This window comes from Notolepis coatsorum (genome assembly GCF_963971535.1).
Source record: "Notolepis coatsorum genome assembly, chromosome: 10".
NCBI classification, from domain to species: Eukaryota; Metazoa; Chordata; class Actinopteri; order Aulopiformes; family Paralepididae; genus Notolepis; species Notolepis coatsorum.
This window is the reverse complement of record NC_140174.1, coordinates 27,816,450-27,843,260: the sequence shown is the minus strand read 5'-3', so window position 1 is coordinate 27,843,260 and position 26,811 is coordinate 27,816,450. Positions and strand designations below refer to the sequence as shown.

Genomic DNA, 26,811 nt, shown 5'->3' with positions numbered 1-26,811 from the left:
AGGTACTGGCATTACAACTGGAGTTGGTCCCTTGACCAAGGTACTGGCATTACAACTGGAGTTGGTCCCTTGACCAAGGTACTGGCATTACAACTGGAGTTGGTCCCTTGACCAAGGTACTGGCATTACAACTGGAGTTGGTCCCCGGGCGCCGCACTGTGTGGCCGCCTCACTCCTCCTAAACAGTTAGGATCGGTCAAATGCAAAGGACGGACGAATCCAAGGGGATTAATAAAGGCTCAACTTAACTTCTACAGTGTGGACTGTGGAGGAGCGGTGGCTGAACAATGTGAGCTTCACTCGGGGATGATGAGCGATGAGTTGTTCCAGGCTTATTGTTGTCACATTCATGATAGTGATGTCGTGTCTATGGGTGTTTCTTATCTGTGAGCAAGGACACGTTCCCTCCGGCATCACAGAGGCTGAGAAGCCAAAGGTTTTTGACCTATCACCTTTGAAACAACTCCCTTTTCACGTTAATTTCAGTGGAATAGGGTACCATGAGAATACTATTGAGGTGTTTCATTGTACCTGAGCAAGAGGAGGAATAACTCAAATGCCGTATGCTTGAACCACAGTGTAAGAGTGCCCCCTACAGTCTGTCAACTGTAACTGTATATATACCATTATGATAATGAATACAATTGTTTAGTTCTGGAATACAATAAAGAAATAAATAATAAATAAGAAAATTCCATATCAATCAACAAATGTCGGTTATAAAAAATAAACATTTTCAAAGTGTGGCATTCTTTATTTAATGTGCCATTCCTGTGTGTGTGGGGTTCACATGGTTAATGATCTCCCAAGAAGACGGATGTTTTTTTGACAAATATGCCCCCCCGCCCCCAAGCACCAAAGAAACATTCATTGACACAATGTCTGACACATGTCCTGCTCGTCATGTAGTGGTGGACTGGACTGTTGTGGTCGTGTGACTCCACTCCAAAAAAACATGGCCATTAGGAGCGCGATCATATAGAACAAAACACTCGGGACATGCGGCCCAATATATTCTTCGCCTCCTTTCCTTTGCGTCCCTCAGGAGGGGCCGTTCAGTCGTTAACCCCTTGACGGTACTACTAGGAAGCGCCTCGAGGAAGGAAATGAGTGTATTTGAAAAGTACACAGTCCACGGTACTATTGAAAGTATTTTAAGCGTGATGAGACACGACATCGCATGCAGCGCGGTCAGAGGCTACGTGTACCACAGTGACGGATAAGGGACACCGTGGACAGAAGAGATTTAGCACCAACCCGTTTTGTCTTTGTAGATAAAACTAGGCACGGGTCTGTCTGACACACATCTCTCAAGTCCAAATACTGTACGTCCTCCGTGACGGCGGTGAAGCCTCTGTCGTGTCCTTCCCAGATAGTACGTTATCAGTCACACAGGGACTGTTTTCGTCGGACTGGACCAAAATGTCACTGCCTGCTAGCGGCATCGAGGTTGTTCTTTTAGAATGCCGAGTTTTAGATCTTGGCAAGACCGAAAGTCGCTTTTTGGAGGCAAGGCTCGCTTGCGAAGGTAGACCGTAGAGAGGGTTGAGGTGAGGTGTTTTGAGGTGCTCAGTGAAAACATCTGTCCACAGCTTTTGTTGTTTGTGGCATAACATGCGGAAAAGGCGTTCTACAGCCAAAGTCTCGCACAACATGTGACAATAAAGATCCCCTGAATGAATTTTAAACACTGTTCTGTATTGAATGACAATTTGTATGAATATGATTTATTTCCCACCACATTGTTCAATAAACGACTGAAAATGGCTTAGCAGCATCTCTACACCTTTACCTCCGTTAAGGATGCAAAAATCTATGAATATGCAAATCAGCAGCAAGCACTCAATGATATTTACTAGGGATGGGTGTGAGTAATCCATTACTCACCGTTTCAACTGAACTCGAGTGGTTTTTGCTAGCATTACTGTGAACGATTTTTTGCACAGCTTGCTTAGCGTCATCTAAAAGACAGCGGTTCGTGTTTGGGTATTTCCAAATTGCCAACAACATGTCGCCCGCTTTGCGTTCATAGACTATTGATACGTACGCTGTTCCTTGAGCTGTTCCTGTTCTCATGCTTTCCTCACCTGACTCTTTTGGACTGCCAATATGCATTGTTATGTCCACGGAGCGAGTCATAACAATCGGTAGCGTGTGAGTGTTTGTGTGTGACTCTACGTAACAACTCGTTATTGCTGCTGCAATGCTCTTTAAGATGCCTTCTGAGAATAGATTTCCCTAAACAATGACTGGAGCACTACTCAAGTAATTCCTGCGCGTACTTGATCTGGGAAGACAAGATTACTTGTGCCCATCCCTAATATTTACCTGTAATTCCAAGTCAGTTTATATTCTTTCAAGACAGTGTCAACACCTACTCATATTTCTGTGTATGCTGGAGATAAATGTGTCAAGTTAGCTAAGGTCCATCTATTAGTGACATCACACATGCAACTCAGATTTCCAGGGGGGAGAATCTGAAAATGGTGATCTGGTGACAAGCTCTGCACAAATAATAATCTGTATAGTCAAAGTCATGCTCCCAAGGGGAGTTAACCATAGAGAAAACAATTTTGAGTGGAGGGGACCTTTAAGACAAATGCAGATTTGTTTACAGTGGGAGATAAATGCTTGTTTATGCCACAAGCTTATGCAAATAAATTTAAATACTTAATGAACTAAACAGATTCTTCTCACATCATTAATAAAATATAGCCTCTCTTTCACTTATCTTAGCTCAATCTAAATATACCTTAGGATCATTTGTATCCTTAGTTATGCATCTGAATATATCTCTAAATCAACCCAAAATAAAGTCATCTTTAAGAAAACTATTGTTAGATTGGACTACATTTCTTTTTATCCATTAAAAATAAAAGTATTAATCTGCAATTTATCGGCGATGATAAATTCATCGCCATTTCAGTCGGTACTCGTTTTGAAATGCAGGTTTTGGCATTGCGTGTGCGTGTGCAACCGCTAGGCTTTAAATGGCATTATTTATTTACTCAGTGAGTGAGTTAGGATGCATAGGAGTCCAGGAGACGACGGAGAGTACACGACAAAAATAAAAAACTTAGATATAGCCATATTAACTCTTTAAAAACTTAAAATGCGTACGTATATATATATATTTTTTCCCTATCCTTATTTTAATACCTACATATGGCACAAAGGTGGTAATCGATACTGAACCATTACGAGACAGTGATTCTCAAACAGTAGCAGGCGGAACAGGAGTGTACGGCGGTCACACTGATGTATAAAGGTTTCGGTCATCGCTTCTCTAGTCTATACTGTCCTGCAGCACTATAACCGCAGTAACTACGGAAACGGTGAAGCTGAGAAAAATTGCTTTAAAGTTCTTTGTTCTTTGTCTGCCCAGTGATTTTGTAGTTACTGCAATTCTTTATACCCTTCTTCTCTAAAACAGAGCACGATTGAACTCTGAAGCGTTGTCACAAGATAAAACAGATAGAGAAGTTCAATTTCACTTATAACTCAATTTTGAAAACAATTGTAGTTACTGCGGTTAGCTTCTGCAGGGCATATTCATTAAGTACTGTTAGTGGTAAGACTATGTGCTATGTTAGGTGTCTGTGTGTGTGTGTTGGAGTGCAGTGTTATTGAAACTAAATGAGATTCTCTGCTGAGTCTCTCATGCCCTACACCTACAGTGTTGTAAACTGTTTCCTGAGGACCCGGGCCAAGGAACCTACTTAAATGGCTATTAGGTTAAGTTTTAAAAGGAGACAGATTTCCCTATTCAAACACAAACGCAAAGAAGTGACCAGCGACCAAAGAAACCTTAATACGACCGATCAACAATGTTTTTTTTTAACTCACCCCATACCGGGAAGTTCAGTGTTCGTTATGAACCATGAATTCATTTTGTTCTCATGCTTTCCTCACTAGTTTATAGTACAGTCTATGAGTGACCCCTTGTGGTCAAACTGAAGAATTGTCCTCTCCCAACAGGATTGGAGAAATGTGATAACAACTATGACTTACTAATCCTCGCCATCAAACCCGTTAAAAAAAATTAAAAACATGCCGTTCGCTCCGCGCTTCGCTCACTACCGGGTTGTCACGGCGACGATGACACCGCAACACCAGGAAGTGAAGGCACCGCCTGGTGGGAGAGACGTAAATAATATATTCCGTCACTTCCTCCTGCTGTCCAGGATGGCCCTCCAGTCATCGGCCCAGGAGACCAGGCGCCTGTGGGGAGGCCCGGGGGGGTGGTGCTTGTTGTGGCAGGCTGTGAACAGGATGTGCTCCCACGTAGGATCGGGCTCCACGCCTGCAGAGGTGGAGACGTAACACAAACATTAGGGTGATACCTGGTAACCTGTTGTGTTCACTTCACAGATACATTGTGTGACCTTGATTAACACTTTCCGTGCCAGACCCGATGATAGTCGGGTTAACTCGCCGAACGTTCAGCGCCAGACCCGAGTATAGTCGGGGTTTTGGTCGTTATTTCTTTATTCGATATTTCCATTTATTATCCATCCAGGGAGCCTGGTGTTATCATTGGGAATGGGTCTGAGATCGCAAAAGTCCAATACTGCCGCCTGGTACTGTAGGTTGCGGCCGGTATTGCACATCCTTTGAGACTGTGTATTTGGGTGTGCGTCGATTATATTAGGTCCGGGCGGACTTTTCCTAGTTGGGCATAACGAGCGGTTATAACGCATGGATTGATATGAATCAAACAATCCCGATTCATTCTTCATTCATTCTTTGGTGGATTATGATGGCGACACGATTGACATCAATACTTGGAATGGCGATCAGATAATTGGAATATTCTTTTTGGGGTACATCCTAGTCAAGGTAAGGGCTATATGGTATCAATCTTGCGTTGATCCAATAATTCCTTCATTGCGAGAGCGTATGTGTGTAATGTACTGTGTAACGTATTCCGTTGGTGACGATCAAAGCATAAAAAACTACCCCCCCCCCTTTCATGCATTCATGATGAAACATAATACCGATAATATAGATGTGATTTCAAAATAGTAGCGTGTACAGGCGAGAAATGACAACGTTTTTTTTAATTTTTTTTTAAACTTTGACCAGACAGCTGGTTCTTTTTAGCGTTTATCGCTTTTTCTGGTCAAGCATGACCGACAGAAACAGGTTGAATGGGATATAGATCAGGGGAAGACACTCTGAGAAAATACGGCGAGTCCGGGAGTCGAACTTGTGTACCCCAGATCTGTGACGCGCACGGTTGTCCCCGACGCCGAAATAGCGCCGAGATACGCGGTGAGCTACTGGAGCTCCCCCGACAACGTTTTTTTTTAAAGATTTCTTTTTTAGCATTTATTGCTTTTCATGGTCAGACATGACCGACAGATGAGGAGAGGATGAACGGGAGAAGAGGCAGGGAAGACATGCGACAAATGTCACCGGGAAGCGAACCCGGGACGGCCGCGTAGGTGAGCGATTGCTATCAAACTGTATTTCATCATCAATATAATGCATTTGGAGCTATAAATCACGTTCTGGAGAAATACTTATACTTTAGACCGTATTTTAGTATGAATATGTGAATGAAAAAGTATAACGTTGCTACACCCTGAACAATAGATATAGGACTTTGAATGGGCCATGGTAATGTCAATTTAGCAATAGAATTTAAAAAGTTATACATATCGGTTACAGTGGGGGACAATATTATCACAAGGAAAGATGAAATTACCTACCTAGGTTCCATCCTAGAGGCTAATCTTTCCTGTGACAAAATGGCATCCAATGTAATAAAAAAAGTCAACCAACGAACTCGATTCTTGTACCGGATCTCCTCTCTGGTAAATAAGAATACCCTGAAGACTCTGGCAGGAGCACTCTTTCAAGGGTACTACGACTATGCTTGCACCTCATGGTACCAAAGCACCTCAAAGGCACTAAAAAACAAATTACAAACATCTCAAAACAAGCTAGTCAGACTACTGCTTGACCTGACTCCTAGAACCCACCTCACCCCGGCCCACTTTGACAACCTAGGATGGCTTAGAGTAGACGACAGAGTACAGCAACTTGCAATGGGCCTGGTCTACAAGATACACTACGCGACCAAGGTACCCATGTACATAGGCGCCTACGTAATGGAGCAGGCAAAGCGGGTGCTCCACCAGTATTGAACTTGGGGGAGCAAACTTGTCCCTTTGCTCCCTCACTTTTTGATCATATGATATATCCCCCCCCCCCAATATATAAATCTTATCTAACCATAACTACGTAATTTCAATCAAATTAATAATACGCAATGACACTTAATAGCAAGTTTTTAAGTTTCCAAAGATTGCGACACCCCCCTGCCCGATATGGTTTGATCCAGCCCCCAGCAGAACTGAGCAGACAAAGCGGAGCCCGGCCGGCGCACTCCAGTCTCACAGCGCTGCAGGCAGCCTCCAGGTGTAAACTGGTACGCAGGCAGGCAGCGTGAACACTTTGTCACAACAGCAGGATCTTCCACTAAGTAAGTTCAGTTGTTCGAACAAACTATTATGTTAGACATCATCTTTACTATTGAGTGGTATAACTTCTACCACGCAATACAATAAAATTGTTTCACGGTCCGAAATGCCATCTGGTCATACCAATAATAATAACAAAGTTTCCCTCTGGTTGGCGTTAGCTTTAGTGCTAGCCGCTAGCTAACATTGTCATATATCTAGATATGTGGTGTCGTCAGCTGGATAACGTTGACTTCGTTTGCAAATTTTAACGTTCGCTATGGCAGACGAGCAGGGCCGGATTAACGACGGCTGCGGCCCGTGGGCCTTTAGTGACGAGGGCTCCCCCAAAAAAAAGATTTACTTTTTTTTTTTTTTTTTTTAATATAATAATAATAATAATAATAATAATAATAATAATAATAATAATAATAATAATAATAATAATAATAATAATAATAATAATAATAATAATAATAATAATGCAATAAAAGTCTGAAAATGAAGGGATTATGTCCATGAGTGTCATTTTTTTAAATGAAGGCCTGCCTCTTATATAAGCCTCTCTAATAAAGGCCTGGTGCTCTTTGCAGCTGAGGTAAATAGAAGACCCGTCCTATATTTGAGGATTTACGGTAAATCAAGATGTTCAATTATCTTAAGGTACAATACCTGAAATGAAAATGTGTGTGTGTGTGTGTCCAGCCAACCAGGTAACATGGCAGAAAAAAGGAAGAATACAGACATCGGAGCATTTTTCAGTACACCAAAACGCAAAGTAAGAACCCTAGTAGCCTAATAGCTCAAAGACTTAAAGGGCGGGCTCCACAAATAATGGATTGCACGGTGTTAATTGCACCCTTACTTACAATTCATTATGAATTGTAAATGGGGGACCCTGATGTAAACAAAACAAAAGTCTTTCTCTGGTCTGCATTCCCTTAACAATTGTGTGTATTGAGCCGTACTATATTGTACCCATTCTGCAATATGTTAATAACATTTTTAATCAATCAATAACAGATTGCAGAATGGGTACAGTACAGTACGGCTCAATACACACAATTGTTAAGGGGATGCAGACCAGAGAAAGACTTTCGTCTTGTTTACATCAGGGTTCCCCATTTTCAATTCATAATGAATTGTAAGTAAGGGTGCAATAGAAATGTTTCATAATGATGTTCAGTGTATTCATAAGTGTATTGCTCTCCTTAATGTAGAATGATATGGTGACTGTACAGACTCAGGAAGGAGAGAAAGAGACCCAAGAGTTACAGGTAATGGAAATATCAGACAGTCAGCTTAAAGTGTAGGATAACATAACAAATTAAGACACAAATACTTGGATTATATATCCCCCCCTCTCTCCCTTTCTTTACAGAGTAGCATAAAGATTGTGTATTCAAACCGGTTCAGTGTATTCATAAGTGTATTGCTCTCCTTAATGTAGAATGATATGGTGTGCAGACTCAGGGAGGAGGCAGAGAAGGAGAGAAAGAGACCCAAGAGTTACAGGTAATGGAAATATCAGACAGCTTAAAGTGTAGGATAACATAACAAATTAAGACACAAAATAGGCTATATTTACAGCAGACCCTGTTATTGTTCCTTGTTGGTATTTTTTCTCTCTTTCTTATTAAAAACTTGGCCTATTTGAAAGGAGATTATTATTATAGTAATTGGCTATCATACTGCAATATAAACTGAGTTTTATAGTGAAAAGAGCAGCTTTATTAGTCAAGATTGAAGGCTCTATATTGCAGGAAATTGCACGTACAGGTTCATTAAATGAAAAACATATCTGCCGTGGAGGGGGTCGTGCCAGACGCCCTCCAAACCACCCCTTGCCTGTCAAAAAAAATAATAATAAAAAATTATAAAAAAATTATAATAAAAAAAAAAATTATAATTGCACCCCCACTTTCAACTATAACTAGGCGGCCATGCCCATGTACATGTCCAAATACTTCCCAAAGGTCAGTGAATACCACGATCACAACACCAGAGGGAGCTCCACAAATCATGTTAAACCCAGATTCGGCTCAAACAAGGGACTAAACACGTTTCGCAATTATGCCACATCAATGTGGAACGCCCTACCCAAAGCTGTAAAGGAATGTGAATCACTACCCACTTTCAAAAACACTCTCAAAGAACACCTACGGGAGACTGCAATTCGAAACTGGCCCCTACAAATGTCTTAACCCAGTTGTACAGTAAATTACCAAGTATGGCTTTGTCAGTATTCCAATGTACAGTGTACAGTGTCCCCCACCCCAACCCCCCCCCCCCCTCCAATGTACAGCCCCCACCCACCAACCCCACCCCACCCACCCAACCTCCTCCAATGTACAGTTTCTACGTCAAATGTATATACACTCTTTTTCTGGACACTTTTTGTATCACAAACAGTACTGTATTTGCAAATCTGATATGTCATAAATGTATAGATGTATCTGTATGTCATAAATGTATAGATCTATCTGTATGTCATGTTATGTATGTCATATGTTATGATGAATTGAAAATGGGGGACCCTGATGTAAACAAGACGAAAGTCTTTCTCTGGTCTGCATCCCCTTAACAATTGTATGTATTGATCTGTACTGTACTGTACCCATTCTGCAATCTGTTAATAAACTTTTCAATCAATCAATCAATCAATAGCCCTGCAAAGAAGGGGAACTTCTCCATGTTAAATAGGGCTGGCGAGGGATGGTAAATTATGAATTTAACCCCGGCGATCAAAGGGTTAATTACAGAAAATTGTGAGATTAATTAGTTGATTTTTTTTATCTATTGACAGCACTAAAATGCAATGAAATTTGATCTGAATATATTATAAACAGTATATACAAGGTGCAGGTGAGGGTCTGTACCCTAACTGGCATGATATACGTCATATTTATTATTTATTGGCTATATTTATTGTAACATATAAAATAACAAAATGTAAATGTATAACTGATGGGGCATACAGACCCTCATCTGCACCTTTGTTCACACTGTTTATTTTTCTCATATTTGTATATGGGTTGGAATGGGATTTATATGACTTTAATTAAACAAGTAATTGAATGCATCGCTGACCCAATAGCACACATCTATAATCTATCATTCAAGCTCCTTTCCCAGTAGAATGAAAACCGCTAAAGTGATTCCGATATTCAAAGCTGGTGAAAAAAATCTCTTTACTAACTACAGGCCAGTTTCCCTGCTTTCCCAGTTTTCAAGAACTCTTTGTTGTACGTTTGGACGTTTCTTTGAAAAATATGAGTTGCTCACAGATAGTCAATTCTTTTTTTGTATCCAAAAAGTTTTAGAACAAATCGATCAACTTCAATGGCGCTAATGGATCTTGTAGAAGAACTAACTAGTACAATTGATAATAAGATGTTTGCATTAGGCATATTTATAGATCTGAAGATCATTCGATACAATTGATCATGAGATTCTGTTAAAAGAAACTGGAAAGGTTTGGGATTAGAGGGGTAGGGCTACTCTGGTTAAAAGGTTATATAGAACATAGACAACAATTTGTGCAGATAGGGGAATATAGGTCTTCACTTTCAGACATATATGGTGTGCCGCAACTCCTGCAAGGGTACATTTTAGGACCAAAATCGTTTTTACTATACATTAATGATATATGTAATGTTTCTAATATATTAAAATGCGTTATATTCGCTGACAATACAAATGTCTTCTGTGCAGGGGAGAACCCTCAGAATCTTTTGGAGGTTGTCTCAGCAGAACTGGGCAAGCTGAAGTTGTGGTTTGATGTTAATAAATTATCTTTGAATATAAAAGAATAAAGAAATTCATGGTTTTTGGGAAACGGAACCTACATATTTTTTTTATCCACTTTTTCTCCTTATTTTTCTCCCATCCCAATTTCGCTGTTTCCAATTCTCCCCTCCCCTGTCTTGAACGTTGCTCGCATATGCCCCCCACAGGTCGGTCATAGGGAGGATAGAAACCTTGCATCACGTGTCCCCTCCGGTACACGAGGAGGCAGCCTGTCACATCTTTTCACCTGCCAGCGCGGACTCTCATTGGCGAAGTGTAACGTGTGGGAGGCTCACACTACCCCCGCTATTTCCAGTCTCTGCTGTGCAGGCGTCCCCCAACCGACCTGTAGGAGTCGCTGTCCACAACGTCCAGATTACCACCCATCGACTTCCACCCGCTGACTCTGCCAATTGAGCCAGTATGGCGGCCGGCCCAAGCCGAAGGCAACGCCGACAGCCGGATTTGAACCCGGTGTCTCTTGCATTGGTGACGAGCGCAATGTCCGCTGCTCCACCCAGCCGCCTTTCGGAACCCACATTTGAATACTCCGGTGGAATAAAAAAATGTATAGCGTTGGCTTGGAAAGAGTATATGAGAACACATTTTTAGGAGTTTTAATCAACCACAATTTCAGCTGGAAACCCCATGTCAATCATGTCAGGTCCAAGTTAGCAAGGAGTGTTGGAATACTGGGTAAAATGAGGCACGTTCTGAAGTCTGAACCATGAATCACTATATACACTGTACTGCACGCTCATTATGCCATATCTCAATTACTGTGTGGAGGTGTGGGGTAATACCTACAAGAGCACCCTACAGGCAATAGGCACCATGCAAAAAAGAGCAACCAGAATAGTGAATAATGTAGGATATTATGAACACACCAATGGACTATTTCTAAAGTTACAGACATTGAAATTTAGAGATTTTGTTCATTCAAAACTGCACAAATTGTGTATAAAGCAAGACATAATCTACTGCAACATCCAACATTGTTTCATAGATAGAGAAGGGGGAGATTTAACTTAAAACAGCCGACATTAGTACACTGCATAGTATTGTATATTATATGGTAACTCAGAACATTGTACATATGTCTATACCGAACACTGTGACCTCATTTTCTTCTTCTAAAATTACATGCTATACTATGTTATTTGATACTATCTTGTCTAGCACAGTCTCTGGAGCGTAACAGTAAGAAGCATTTTGTATGAAAGTATTCTGTACTTCTGTATGACAACTATTAAAGATACTTGAACTTGAAACTTGACTGTACACACCACTGTGAAAAGCATGTGCTATCTGTCTGTGGGGTGAAGTTGTGGAATCGTCTACCTGAGGCTTTATGTGAATTAATTTGTGTATGTTATTTTTTGTACATATTTAGTCATGCATTCATATTCAGATAAAATGTTATTGCCTATATTTATGTATTTCTACTATTACCCTGCCCATACCTGTTACCTCCCCTCCCATGCTGCTATGACGCCCAAATCTCCCCAAGGGGATCAATCAAGTAATATCTTATCTTATACATGTAACTTTCCAGTTTTTGAGAAAAATCCACTTCCTGAATTAACCGAATTGAAAGCCAATTGACACACACACATAACTCACCGAGGATGTCTGGTTTGTCGTCGATGAGGACATCTCCAGTCACCACTGTCTTGTCTCTGGTCAGAATTATCTGCTCTAGAAAGTCATGTCCTAAATACTTTTCTACCCATGCGTACTGGTACAAACACAAATGCAAACAAACAAACAAACAGAGAGAGAGAGAGAGAGAGAGAGAGAGAGAGAGAGAGAGAGAGAGAGAGAGAGAGAGCAGATGATTCAGAATGAGGAACCACAGTAGCCACTTCCTAAACAAAGGCTTCTATCAAGTTTCAAGTTTCAAATATTATTTGTCACAATAAAATACAGAATAGTTTACAATGAAATGCTTGTTTCTGTATGAGCCCCTGAGAGTTTTAGCACAATCTTGACGGAGCCCACAGTGTGGCGCCATTTTGTCATGTATGTTGAATTAATGAATTAATGAAAACTTTATTTAACAGATTGCAGAATGGGTACAATACAGTACGGCTCAATACATACAATTGTTAAGGGGATGCAGACCTGAGAAAGACGTTTGTCTTGTTTCCATCAGGGTCCCCCATTTTGTATTTGTATTTGTTTGTATCTTCTACATAGTTAAAACACAGTTACTGTCAGACTGTGTGCAGTGGGGTTTTTTTCAATAAAGGAGAGCAAATATGATTTGAGATATTTGTAAGTTTACTTTCAATAAGTGAAGAAAGGGATTAAAAGGAGAACATGACGAAAAAATGCTGATATACATTTAAGAATAATAATAATCGCTTCTGGTTTTCAGATAAATGGTGTATAGCTATTTTTGAGGGTTACAAGTGTGAGTAATTTTTATTTTGGAGGCTTAATTTGATAAGAATATTGTGCTGGCATATAAGCATTATGCTTCAGCCCGTTCCTTTTCAGTCACTGGCAGAATCAAAGACCGTTAACAGTCTGGAATGATTGTGCATATTGTATTATGTTTTGAATGTGAATAGAACAGAACATCTGTCAGAGGTGAGCTGACCTTCTCATAAGGACAGTGTTCTGAAGGATCAGATTAAACCGAATATATATATTTATTTATATATATATATATTTAATTGTATTTGTATATCCCATGATATCCCTTGTATATTCCTTGTACAATATGCATTGAATATCCCTTCTAGTCTACTGAACATCCCATAATAGTCTCCATTCTACCATTGGACGAGACCTTGGTGCCAGGTCGCCATACCCCTCAGACCAGGTTCAATCGTACCGCTCAACATGTATGGACAAGTCCTAGTTCCGCGTAGGAATATGTCTACCGCACCACTAATGGTACTATTTGTTCATAGTGCGTATATATACTGCGCTATTAAAGTAGAGCTTTCTTTTAGTCCAGTTCCTTACCCTCCAACAGAGTGACAGACGCAAAAGCCTCCACGCGAACCACGTGTGGGCAGTAAGGCCAATTCGGCCCAGTATCGGCATTGAGACATCGTGTATATTAATATTTGAATAGTCATATTTGGCACTATATCGTCGAGTTGGACGTATTCTATTAAGCTAATAATAGTCTATTCATATGTAGTGCCTCGTGCGGTAAGAGTTCTATAGTAATCAGCACCCCCATCGTTTCGGGCATCAGCTGGACGCTTATCCAGGGTGGTTGACCCCACGTGAAGCTGCACCCGAGGAGCTCCAGGCCAAAGAGCGAGTGGACCTGTATATTGGATTATTCTACCGACGACGGCTAGCCTTCCCCGGCTTGGATTATGCTTTGAGTACTTTGATTATTCTATGGATAAAGGCCAACACTGCGGTGTGTTGGAAATACCCCCCCCGGAGAGGACGACAGGTGAGAAGACGCTCTACACGACGAGGTCGCCTCACGTCTCTCCATCGTGGACCGGAGGACGCCGGCCACAGAGAGTCCAACTGCTTTCATCTGTGGATCGAGGATCGCTGGGCACCGGGTCGCACGACTGTGGGCTCTCCCAGGATACCCTCGGCCAGACGGGATACAGCCAGACTCTACCCCCCCCCCCTCCAGCTGTCCTACAAGCAGTCGGAACCTTCCCCTAGTGTATCCAGCTATATAATCATTCAAGTATCATTGCTATTGTTCCCTAAATATTCCAGGTTGTATATTTGCTTCCTGCGCAATCAGAGATTGGACATTCGATATTGATCTACCTACGAATACTCATTTGCCATAAAAGTGCATACTATTTCAAATCATAAATGTAATTAAGTGATCGTTGTACATACCTTTTGCTATGTATTATTATTAAACGCAGACTTTCGACTTGGTACATTTGTGTTGGATCCGTTTCATCAGGTGGGAGTGTTTATCATAATTATTTATACCTAGTACTGGGTGGCCAGAGTCTAAAGTACAAGAGGTAGTGGTAGTAAGTATCATATCTAACAATACAGTCAGGGAATTGTACCCCTCAGTTACAATTGGTCCTTCGAGCCGGAGGGTAATCAGTGTAATATTAATATAGTGTTATTAATATTAAAATGGCCTATGATGAACACTCCACGAAACGATCCTCCTAACCAACAACGCCCGCGGCGCAAACGACAGCTCCCTCAGTACCTAGAGGCTTACGCTGTCAGTCAACAACCTAGTCTTCTACCAACAGTAAACGCGGTAAAACTAGAAAGTAAAATTATGTCTAACCCTAACGACCAGGCTACCCCGACCATAGAGGCCCCTATGGGTTCTAACGTAACTGACCCAGCTCACGGTGGGGACCAGGGGGAACCAGACATGACTTTACACCCCGCCAATACCGAAGAAGTAGTCCCCGACGAGTCCCGGGAGGAAGACAACACTACCGAGAGAGAACTCGGCACGGAAGAAGATGAGGAGAGCACCGTGGAGATAGAGCTCCAAGACTCCGCACGGAGTACCCCAAGGGACGGCTCCCCTATACAACCGTCTTCTCCCAGCGAGGCAGAGAGGACACTACAGCAGGCATTCCTCGTCAGCCTGAAAGCCTCTACTGAACGCGATAGACTCCAGGGTGAACGCGATCGATTGCAGATACAGCAACGGAGCGAAGAAGAGCACATACGCCTGGAAATAAGACGCATTCAGATGGAAGAGAATATGGCAAGAGACCGGGCCGACGCCCAGCGCGCCGCCACCGGTGCCCAGAGAGAATCGGATCTCACCAAGCGCGAAGCCGAGCGCGACAGAGCACAAGCGCAACTAATAGAACAGCTGATCAGAAGGACAACACCCCCTCCCTCCACCAGAGGCTCCAGGAACTCGTCTAGACATCACTCCAGGGCGGCATCCCCTAGCCGAGTAAGCGACCCTGAACTTGACCAACAGACGATGTTTATACCCCCCGCAGACCCCCTTCCCCAACCGGTCCAAGCGAGACCCAGCCACCGGGAAGGAGCAGCATACACTGCGGAGAGGCTAAATCAGAGACTACAAGCCCTGGATGACCTAACGGAAGACGAAGAGGAAGAGGAGGAGAACCACGCCCGACGACAGCACAGTACTCTACCGGACCAGGAGGTCCAGTACAGCCCAGGCTATACCCCCGCGGAGCTGCGCTACAGACCCCCGACGCTATTCACGGGTGAGCACGACGCACGACCCGCACCGAGGAACAGCACCTGGACCAGCGGGCCATGGTACACAGCCGGTACCAGCCCACGCCAAGGAGCAGGAGGAGACTCGCCTAGGAGGCCTCTCCCCCAACGCTCGCCGATGTATCAACAATCCGCGTCATACATTGGCACACCTATGGTACCAGACTTCACCCAGGAGAACCGGGCCCAGTATACGGAGCTCCACATGTGTCTGGAGACAATGTTGGTGGATGTCATTGATGAACGCCATAAATACGCGATACTACTGAAGCATTTAAAGGTACCCCGCGCGCACAACATAGCGCTCGCCTACGCCACTTCCACGACCCCATACACCGCAGCGCTGGTAGCGTTGGACCAGAGATATGGACGTATATGGGATTACGTGATCCAGGAGATCAGGCACATCGACCGCCTACCCCCAGCAACAGACAATCGAGCACTGGACGACCTGTCCATCAGAGTGCAGTCCCTGGTAGGGATGCTGGGAGCGCAGAGGGAAAAGGGTAGGCATGAACTATACGCCAACTCAAATGTAGAGAGGATCTTGGAGAAGCTACCGCCCGCCCGACAGGAGCGCTTTAGGCGGCAGAGAGACCACCGAGACCCTAATGGCCCCGAACTGAACCTCCTCGATCTAGCCGACTTCCTGGCGAGAGAAGTCAGCAGCTTACGGCTAGATACATTCGGACGGAGCACCCCTGGCTCCAGAGAAGGAACCAGGAGACTAAATGATGGAAGAAGATCGGTGACTGTCATGCACCAATCGGAGTCAGTGCCAAGCAGTAGGAGCCACAGTACCCCCTCAAGAAAGGAGAAGTGGAAGATAGTGTGCCCCTACTGTGAGAAAGAACACTGGCTGTCACAATGTGACTCATTCCCCAAGATGAATGCGGAGGAAGCGAGTCAATGGATAAAGTCCAACAGACGCTGTTTTCGCTGTGCGCGATCACACATGGCAGCCGAATGCCGCTTAAAGAAAAAGTGCAGTCGGTGCGATGGAGCCCATCTGGACATACTCCACGACAGTAACAGACGGCGGCCTCCACCCGCACCATCAAGCAGCAAAGCAAGCGTCATGTACATCGACCCCGCCAGCAGCAGCGGAGCCAGAGTGCTCTTAAAGGTAGTCCGTGTGACATTGAGCTACCAGAATAAAGTCATGGACACTTACGCCGTCCTTGATGACGGGTCAGAGAAGACCCTTCTGCTCGCGTCCGCTGCGGCCCAGCTAGGGCTGCGGGGGAGCGAAAACCAAATGACAATTCGGACAATAAGAAGAGATTTGAAAACGATAAAGGGCGAGAATGTCTCATTCTCTATCGCAGCAAGCGGCCAGCCCGAGCGACGGTACAGGATTACAGACGCTTTCACCAGCCAAGAAATAGGACTCTCGCGGTACACATACCCCGTAGCCAAGCTGATGGAGAAATATGTACATCTACGCAAGCTACCGATCCCACTCATAGACGGTGCTACCCCGACACTGTTGATAGGCTCCGACCATGCAGACCTCATTGTCCCGATAGACCGGGTTCATACCGGACCCAGAGGCTGTCCCGCCTAGGATGGACTCTCCAAGGCCCACTCGCCAAATCTCTCAACCGAACCACAGCCACTAGCTGTCTCCACTCCCGAGTCACAGAGGGAGACACCGCACTCCTGCAGCATGTAGAGAGGCTATGGACCTTAGAACAAATGCCCTTTAAGAACGAAAAGAAAGACATTCGCTCTAAAGACGACATCTACGCCATTAACCTCCTCGAGACGGGAACAAAGAGAGTCCCAGTCAGCGGCGTGTTGAGATACGCCACGCCACTCCTGCGGCGGGAAGGGATGCCTACCTTTCACGCAAAGAAAGACGCCACAGAGCGGTACCTACTAAACACAGAGCGGCGCTTAGCCAAGGACCCCGCCCAAGAAAGTGTATACCGCGCTGAGATTGAGAAGCTCATCACAGCGGGACACGTCACAAAGATTGACATTAAAGAGGCCGACCAGACGACTGAATCGTGGTACGTGCCCCACCACAAGGTTCATCACAACGGCAAAGACCGCATCGTGTTTAACTGCAGCTACCAGATCGGATCCCAAAATCTGAATAAAGAGCTATTGCCCGGTCCTACACTCGGCCCCTCCCTACTAGGCGTACTACTCCGCTTCCGCCAGGACAAGGTGGCTATCAGCGGGGATATCAAAGTGATGTTCCTGCAGGTGAGATTAGTAGAGGAGGACAAGCCCCTGTTGCGGTTCCTATGGAGAGAGAGGCCAGGAGATGAGCACCCAGCCATCTACCAATGGGAAGTCCTCCCTTTCGGAACTACATGCAGCCCATGCTGTGCTACATTTGCACTACAGAGACATGTCGCAGAGGACCCAGCAGCGGACGAAGAGGTCCGACACAGTGTGAAGAACAGCTTCTACGTAGATAACTGTCTACAAAGCGTTTCGACCCAGAAAGAAGCCGAGGCTCTCCTACATAAACTCCGCGCCTCTCTGATCAAAGGCGGCTTTGATCTCAGGCAGTGGGCCAGCAGCGATCCGCACGTACTGCGCAGCCTCTCCTCCGAGGACAAGGCAGCGAGCAGCGAGACCTGGATGGCCACAATCCCAGGAGAAGCCCAAGAGATGACACTAGGACTAGTGTGGCGCTTCAAAACAGATTCGCTCCACTATAGACACAAACCCCTGACCACGGAGCAGGGAAGGTCGACGGCAATACCGACCACCAGACGGAGTGTGTACAGAACACTCGCCCGACAATATGACCCGTTAGGATGTATACTACCGTACACCACCAGGGCAAAGATGATTGTACGAGCATTGTGGGACAAGGACCAGGGCTGGGACGACCCCATTCCCGCACACACCTTACATCCACCTGGAGAGAGTGGGAGATGGAACTCCACTCACTCCCAGGCGTTAATATACGCCGAAGCTACTTCCCACCCACGGTGAGGCCAGAGACATGTAAAATGGATCTACACGTCTTCAGTGACGCCTCCGAGGTCGCCTACGGATCAGTAGCCTACTTGCGGGCCCAAGAAGAGGGGGGAGAGATCTACACAGCATTCATCCTCGCCCGCTCGAGAATAGCCCCACGCAAGCAACAGTCTATCCCACGTCTAGAGCTCTGCGCAGCCCTCGCAGGAGCGCATCTAGCCACGCTCATCCAACGTGAGCTCACCATTCCGGTGCATAGAACAATCCTGTGGTCAGATTCCACGACAGTACTCGCCTGTCAAATCGGATTCATGCAAATACAAAGTCTTCGTGGGAGTCAGAGTCACTGAGATTCAAGAGTTAACCGGAGAGTTAACCGGAGAAGCAAACTGGCGCTATGTTGATACAAAACACAACCCAGCTGACGTCATCACCCGGGGAATGTCCCTAGATGACTTAACCCGTCATAACATCTACAGTGACGGACCAGCATTCCTCAAGCTCCCGGAAGGAGATTGGCCCACGCCCACCCCGAGGGAAGCAAGTGACCAGGAGGCTGAGAATAAGAAACCCATGTTCTGTGGATTGAGCACTGTTGTCTCCGCAGACCCCCACATAGACGATTGCATTACCATAGAGAGTGCGCAGCAACGGACATTCCTGCGGCACCACCCAGAGATTAAGTCCCCCGCTGATATGTCAGCAGCTGACTACGAGGAAGCAGAACTGCTTCTACTGCAACGAGCCCAGAGAGACTCGTTCCCCGATGAACTAGACTGTCTACAGGGAGGAAAGCCCGTCCCATCAGACAGCAGATTGATTCATCTGGCCCCCGAGAGTGACACACATACCCTCATCAGAGTGGGTGGTCGCCTGCGGAGAGCCCCCAATTTACCGGATGACATTAAGTACCCGATCGTATTGAACAGCCGACACAAGGTCACAGAGCTGATTATAAAGAAATACGACGAGGATGTACACCACGCAGGAGCAGAGAGAGTCTTCGCGGAAATCAGACGTCGTTACTGGATACTTCAAGGAAGAGAGGCGGTGCGACGCTTCCAGCGAACCTGTCTAGACTGCCGAAAGTGGCGCGCGCAGCCCAGCATACCACGGATGGCTGACCTACCTCCATGTCGCCTCCGACTCGGCGACAAGCCATTCCACTCAACAGGCATGGACTGTTTTGGCCCGCTGCACATAAAGAAAGGAAGAGGCACCGAGAAGCGGTGGGGTATTGTATTCAAATGCATGACCACCAGAGCGATACATATCGAGCTCCTTCCGACCATGAGCGCAGACTCATTCCTTATGGCCTTCCGAAGATTCACATCACGGAAAGGAAAACCGTCTACATTATTGTCCGATCACGGGACAAACTTCAAAGGCGGAGAAAGAGAGCTGAGGGAGAGCTTCCAAGCTATGGGCCCAGAACTTAAGACCCACCTCGCTCCAGCCCAGATTGACTTCCAATTCAACCCCCCAAACGCACCCCACTTCGGTGGAACTTGGGAACGAGAAGTACGTTCTATAAAGACAGCCCTGTACGCAGTACTTGGGGCCCAGACTGTGGCGGAAGAAGTCCTAATGACAGTCCTCACGGAGATTGAGGGAGTATTGAACTCAAAGCCCCTCGGTTACGTCTCCAGTGATGCAGCAGATGTCGACCCAGTCACCCCCAACACCCTCCTGATGGGGCGGCTAGATCCCGCGTTACCCCAGACAATGTACCGGCCTGAAGAAGCGAACGGCCGACGAATGTGGAGGTACAGCCAAGTATTAGCCGACAAGTTTTGGAGCAGTTTCCTACTGCACTACCTACCGTCTCTACAGACCCGCCAGAAGTGGGTAAAAGAGAGAGACAATTTGACGGAAGGAACAGTCGTCATGATTATTGACCAGTCACTACCCAGAGCTATGTGGCCGGCTGGCCGCGTAAGCAAAGTGATCACCGGTGCCGATGGCAAGGTCCGAGCAGCTGAAGTACTCGTCCAGGGGCACATTTACACCCGTCCTGTGGCGAGGCTCATAGAACTGCCCCGACTCCCAGACACAATCGATGATGACCATGACCCTATGACTTTGTGAGTTGACTGACCCTTACAGCGAACCCTTGAGTGGTAGACAGTGCGGTTAATCTGTCTCTGCTTATCTAATTGGGTTGGGACCAATTAGGGGGCGGCTGTTCTGAAGGATCAGATTAAACCGAATATATATATTTATTTATATATATATATATTTAATTGTATTTGTATATCCCCTGATATCCCTTGTATATTCCTTGTACAATATGCATTGAATATCCCTTCTAGTCTACTGAACATCCCATAATAGTCTCCATTCTACCATTGGACGAGACCTTGGTGCCAGGTCGCCATACCCCTCAGACCAGGTTCAATCGTACCGCTCAACATGTATGGACAAGTCCTAGTTCCGCGTAGGAATATGTCTACCGCACCACTAATGGTACTATTTGTTCATAGTGCGTATATATACTGCGCTATTAAAGTAGAGCTTTCTTTTAGTCCAGTTCCTTACCCTCCAACAGAGTGACAGACGCAAAAGCCTCCCCGCGAACCACGTGTGGGCAGTAAGGCCAATTCGGCCCAGTATCGGCATTGAGACATCGTGTATATTAATATTTGAATAGTCATATTTGGCACTATATCGTCGAGTTGGACGTATTCTATTAAGCTAATAATAGTCTATTCATATGTAGTGCCTCGTGCGGTAAGAGTTCTATAGTAATCAGCACCCCCATCGTTTCGGGCATCAGCTGGACGCTTATCCAGGGTGGTTGACCCCACGTGAAGCTGCACCCGAGGAGCTCCAGGCCAAAGAGCGAGTGGACCTGTATATTGGATTATTCTACCGACGACGGCTAGCCTTCCCCGGCTTGGATTATGCTTTGAGTACTTTGATTATTCTATGGATAAAGGCCAACACTGCGGTGTGTTGGAAATACCCCCCCCGGAGAGGACGACAGGTGAGAAGACGCTCTACACGACGAGGTCGCCTCACGTCTCTCCATCGTGGACCGGAGGACGCCGGCCACAGAGAGTCCAACTGCTTTCATCTGTGGATCGAGGATCGCTGGGCACCGGGTCGCACGACTGTGGGCTCTCCCAGGATACCCTCGGCCAGACGGGATACAGCCAGACTCTACCCCCCCCCCTCCAGCTGTCCTACAAGCAGTCGGAACCTTCCCCTAGTGTATCCAGCTATATAATCATTCAAGTATCATTGCTATTGTTCCCTAAATATTCCAGGTTGTATATTTGCTTCCTGCGCAATCAGAGATTGGACATTCGATATTGATCTACCTACGAATACTCATTTGCCATAAAAGTGCATACTATTTCAAATCATAAATGTAATTAAGTGATCGTTGTACATACCTTTTGCTATGTATTATTATTAAACGCAGACTTTCGACTTGGTACATTTGTGTTGGATCCGTTTCATCAGGTGGGAGTGTTTATCATAATTATTTATACCTAGTACTGGGTGGCCAGAGTCTAAAGTACAAGAGGTAGTGGTAGTAAGTATCATATCTAACAATACAGTCAGGGAATTGTACCCCTCAGTTACAGACAGTGTTAGTAATGTTTTATTAATGTGACGAGAATATAATATGTTGCTGGGTCAGAGGTGAGCTGACTTTCTCATAAGGACAGTGTTAGTAATGTTTTATGAATGTGACAAGAACAGAGCATGTTGCTGGGTCAGAGGTGAGCTTACCTTCTCATAAGGACAGTGTTGGTAATGTTTGATGGGGCTGGTGCAAATGAAGACATCTGTACTGGGGAGAGAACGGTAGAGGATTAGAATGTTGACAATGACCCCCTCCCACACACACACACATACATACACCACCACCACCACCACCAACCCAAAGCCTCTAGCAACCTTTATGACTCTCTCGCAGTCTCTCTCTGCAATCAACGCAAACAGCCAAGATATAGGTGTTTACATGTATGCCCTGCAATGGCGCTGTTACAAAATGTTGACACGCTGTAGAGAAGGAGAGGTCACTGCACATGCTCTGTAAGTCGTTCCACAAGCCTGTCCTTTCCACACTGTTTACTTAAACACAAGGTCAAATGCCTGACACTCCTCCTGCTCATTGGCTGTCCTTTGCTTGAACGTTTGTAATAATAATAATAATTGTACCATGGATCGACCAGTTTATTATGTTATATGAATACAGCCATTGGTATCAGGCACACTGTCGCTGGTCGATTATAAGTTACTCTATTGAAGCCCCCCCCCCCCCTGAACCTTAAGGCCACCTATGCATACCTTTCCTTGTTGTGAGCAAAGCACAGAATCACTGATCATTTATAGGTACAAGATATAACTAAAAATAAAACTAGATGGGAGACCTATCCCTATCTCTACCATTATGTGTCTAATGGTCTAATGACCAATCTTTTACTATATGACTGTTATAATAATATGACCACGGCAAGGTCATACTTAATCTCACATCTCACTATATAGGCCTAACTAATCTTATATAATACATTTGCATTTAGTCATTTAGCTGATGCTTTTATCCAAAGCGTCTTACAAGTTCTGTACAACAAGTCAGCAGGAAGGGTACAACTCTGGCAGCTAAGGGTAAGTAAGATTGCTTGTCAAACAGTGTCGAACTTGAGTGCTACAGTCTTGAGTGCATAGTAGTATAGACATATTAGCATAGTAGGTAGTAATATAGGCAAGGTAGATTACTTAGTAGCAAAGTGCATAATAGTAAAAGACAATACGAAGGTTAGTAGTTTATCGTGAGACCCATCGTGCACAATATGACTCTTACTATGTTAGTTCATGCCATCCTTGGTGACCACATTGGTGTGGCTGCGTTGCCGATGGCAACAGTGTAAACAATCTCATAATGAGTCATTCTGAAGTTTCGAAAACCTCTTCACTAAAACTAGTACAAATCTGTGTATGAGGCCTCATTGTGAGTGGATCTAGATGACCAATTGTGTGTGAACAGGGTATCTGCAAGTTTCAACAAGTTAAATGTAAGACTTTTTAAGACCTTTTCAATACCACTTAGAGCAAAATGTTATACAAATTTCACGACCACACTAGCAAAAGAAAAAACATAGCAACACTGAACTGGCGGCTGCACTTAGAAATTCCTGCACATTTCATACAAGCTCTTGCCAGACGCACCAAGCTCCTGGTAGCCCCGCAAAGAAACAGCGACTTGAATACAAAAACATTTCATATATTTAATATCCCAAAAGCCGGGCTGCCCCCCAAAATGTTTTATACTTGTGCAAATTAAATTTAAGACTTTTTAACACCTTTTTAAGGTGATAAATTGAGAATTATGAATTGAATACTATATAAGACTTTTTAATACCCCACAGATACAGTGAGTATAGACATATCAGCATAGTAGGTAGTAATATAGGCAAGGTTCCTTAGTAGCAAAGTGCATAATAGTAAAAGACAGTATGAAGGTTAGTAGTTTAGGACTTTTGTTATGTTCATGCCAGCCTTGGTGACCACAACAGTGTGAACATTCTCATAATGAGCCATTCTGAAGTTTCCAAAACCGCTACCCTAAAACTAGTAAAACTCTGTGTACGAGGCCTCGTAGTGAGTGGAACTTGTACTATATGACTGATCTTGTGTGATTAGGACTCCTCTACTGTACTGAGTGTGAGGACGCCGTCCTCAAGCCTTACTTGTCCATCTTGGACATCTCCTTGATGGCCTCCACTCCTCCGGGCAGGGGCTCCAGGTCTATGAAGAAGTCCTTGGACTCCCAGATGCTGATGGCCTTCTCCTATAACAAACAAACACACCCGCTTATCGTCAACGGCACACAATGTACATGCGTGCGAGTCTGTAAGTGTGTGTGTGTGTGTGTGTGTGTGTGTGTGAGAGAGAGAGTAAGAGGGGGGAGGTGGGGTCACGGTGTCGTGTAGGTGGTAGTTTATAGCATGTCAATTGTCGACCACGCAGGCTACAGTGCATGCTTTGCATTACGTGAACCACCTGTTCAAAGTCTGCCGTTAACTGCTCTGCGTTAAGGAGAAGAAATAAAATCTCAACAATCTGCACCTAATTATCACTTGTCACACATAATGTTATCAAAAGTATCATCTTTCACTGGAAATAACTGACGTGACTTTATTTAGTCTAATGAAAGACCTTCTGTCAGACTGTATGACCGCAGAAGACATGTGACAGAGTTGGCTCACTGCAAGTTGTATGGTCAGGAAGTTACTGGGTGTGTCTTGTCAGTCACACATAAATAGAATCTTGGGATTATGGTGAGCCAAATGGATTGATTGATTGAAAACTTTATTAACAGATTGCAGAATGGGTACAATACAGTACAGCTCAATACACACAATTGTTAAGGGGATGCAGACCAGAGAAAGACTTTCGTCTTGTTTACATCAGGGTCCCCCATTTTCAATGCATCAGGACATATATGACATACATGACGTACTATGACATACCAGATTTGCAAATACAGTAGTTTGTGGTACAAAAATAGTCCAGAAAAGAGAGTATACATTTGACATAGAAACTGTACATTGGAATGTAAAGGAATGTAAAGGAAACAAGAAACAAGATTGTCTTCCTTAGATTTCCTGTTGTCAATTTGAGTGGCTACTGGCTAGTATTAATAGCCAACTCGTTATTATTATTGTGTATTATTTCCACTTACACACAAGTCGCTCCTCAGTCCCCCGTACTGGGATGACACCCAGAAGCCCCTCCTGTCGTCCAGTGGGATGTAGGGCTCGTCGGGATACCTGGCCCGGTACTTCTTCAGGAACCCCCCCTCGAAGTCCGCCAGGACCCCGTCCATGTCCACCAGAACCCGCAGTCTCTGACCCGAAGGGGAAGACGACATGTTTAATGCGGAAACCCACTGAGCCCGGCGGCCACAGAGCGACGTCCTCCCCTTCCCCAGCAGCAGGCGCATAGCTCGGGGGAAGAACGACATCGTTGACTCTTGGAAGAATAATCCTCTTTAAAAAAAAATACGACGGTCAAAGTCCGCATTGACAGGTCGGATAAACAGCCGCTGCGGCGCTCGACTTGTGTTGTTTTCCGAGCCTCTGAAAGGAATGTTACCGTATGTTGTCATTTCACACAGCCCCAAATAGTTCATGTTTCATCGCTGACTTTTGTCATTTGGTGTTATGATCTGGCCCGTACTCGTATTATATAACACGGCCAGGTTAAAGCTAACGAGCTAGCAGTTGCTGAGCAGGTCAAATGTGACATGCCCTCCTTTTGACCACTGCATTGGGACTCATTTAGATCTCACTGTGCATTGAATGCCCGACAACTATCCAGGAACCACACGGCTCTTGATTCAATCAATCAATCGTGTGTCGTGTCAAGCACAGTACAGCAGCAGTATGACAACAAGCTGCTTTGTGGTGCACCGAGGACTAATCAAACAAGGGTGCGGTGTCTTCCTCGAACTAGTAAGCTACTACTGTACTGCAAAACACAGGAGGAGAGTATACACACACCAGGACAAGCTGTACAGTCTGCTGCAGCAAAGATAGTGTATGGAAACGAGATCGCGCACTTCTCCACCTCATGACGTATCGACGCACACAAGAGGATCGCCACTAGTGGTTTTGATTGATTGATTGAAAACTTTATGAACAGATTGCAGAATGGGTACAGTACAGTACAGCTCAATACATACAATTGTTAAGGGGATGCAGACCAGAGAAAGACTTTCGTCTTGTTTACATCAGGGTCCCCCATTTTCAATTCATCATAACATATATATGACACACATGACATACATATAGACAGTACTGCTACATCTATACATTTATGACATACCAGATTTGCAAATACAGTACTGTTTGTGATACGAAAAGAGTCCAGAAAAGAGAGTATATACATTTGAATGAATGATGAATGAATGAAAACTTTATTAACAGATTGCAGAATGGGTACAGTACAGTACAGCTCAATACATACAATTGTTAAGGGGATGCAGACCAGAGAAAGACTTTCGTCTTGTTTACATCAGGGTCCCCCATTTTCAATTCATCGTAACATATATGACATACATGACATACAGATAGACAGTACTGCTCCATCTATACATTTATGACATACCAGATTTGCAATTACAGTACTGTTTGTGATACAAAAAGAGTCCAGAAAGAAAAGAGTATATACATTAGGCGTGGAAACTGTACATTGGATTGGGTAGGTGGGGGTGGGGGGGGACTGTACATTGGAGGTGGTTGGGTGGGGGGGGGGGGGGGGGGGTTGGTTAGGAGTGGGGGGGGGGGGGTTCGTTAGGAGTGGGGGGGGGGGGGTTGGGTAGGAGGGGGGGGTGGGGGACACTGTACAACTGTACAAACAACACTGTACATTGGATTATTGACAAGACCATACTTGGTAATTTACTGTA

The 26,811-nt window shown here is 44.7% G+C and overlaps 1 protein-coding gene across 1 annotated transcript; it reads right to left on the bottom strand.

Moving 5' to 3' along the window:
• Positions 1–500: 500 nt before the first annotated feature.
• Positions 501–25,869, bottom strand: nt5m (5',3'-nucleotidase, mitochondrial). The gene is made up of 5 exons (XM_084323245.1): positions 25,084–25,869; positions 24,089–24,189; positions 22,125–22,185; positions 11,880–11,994; positions 501–4,303 (listed from the first exon to the last, which is right to left on the bottom strand). The coding sequence occupies exons 1-5, from the start codon at positions 25,363–25,365 to the stop codon at positions 4,164–4,166; spliced, it is 699 nt and encodes a 232-aa protein (XP_084179371.1). The 5' UTR covers positions 25,366–25,869; the 3' UTR covers positions 501–4,163.
• Between the last annotated feature and the right edge of the window lie 942 nt (positions 25,870–26,811).

Excerpts from the sequence above, each read along its gene's own strand:
- nt5m (XM_084323245.1), bottom strand. The coding sequence starts at position 25,365 with ATGTCGTTCTTCCCCCGAGCTATGCGCCTGCTGCTGGGGAAGGGGAGG. Across the intron at positions 24,190-25,083 it reads GACTGAGGAGCGACTTGTGT|GAGAAGGCCATCAGCATCTG; the intron begins GTAAGTGGAAAT and ends TGTTTGTTATAG. Across the intron at positions 11,995-22,124 it reads AACACTGTCCTTATGAGAAG|TACGCATGGGTAGAAAAGTA; the intron begins GTAAGCTCACCT and ends TGTTTGTACCAG.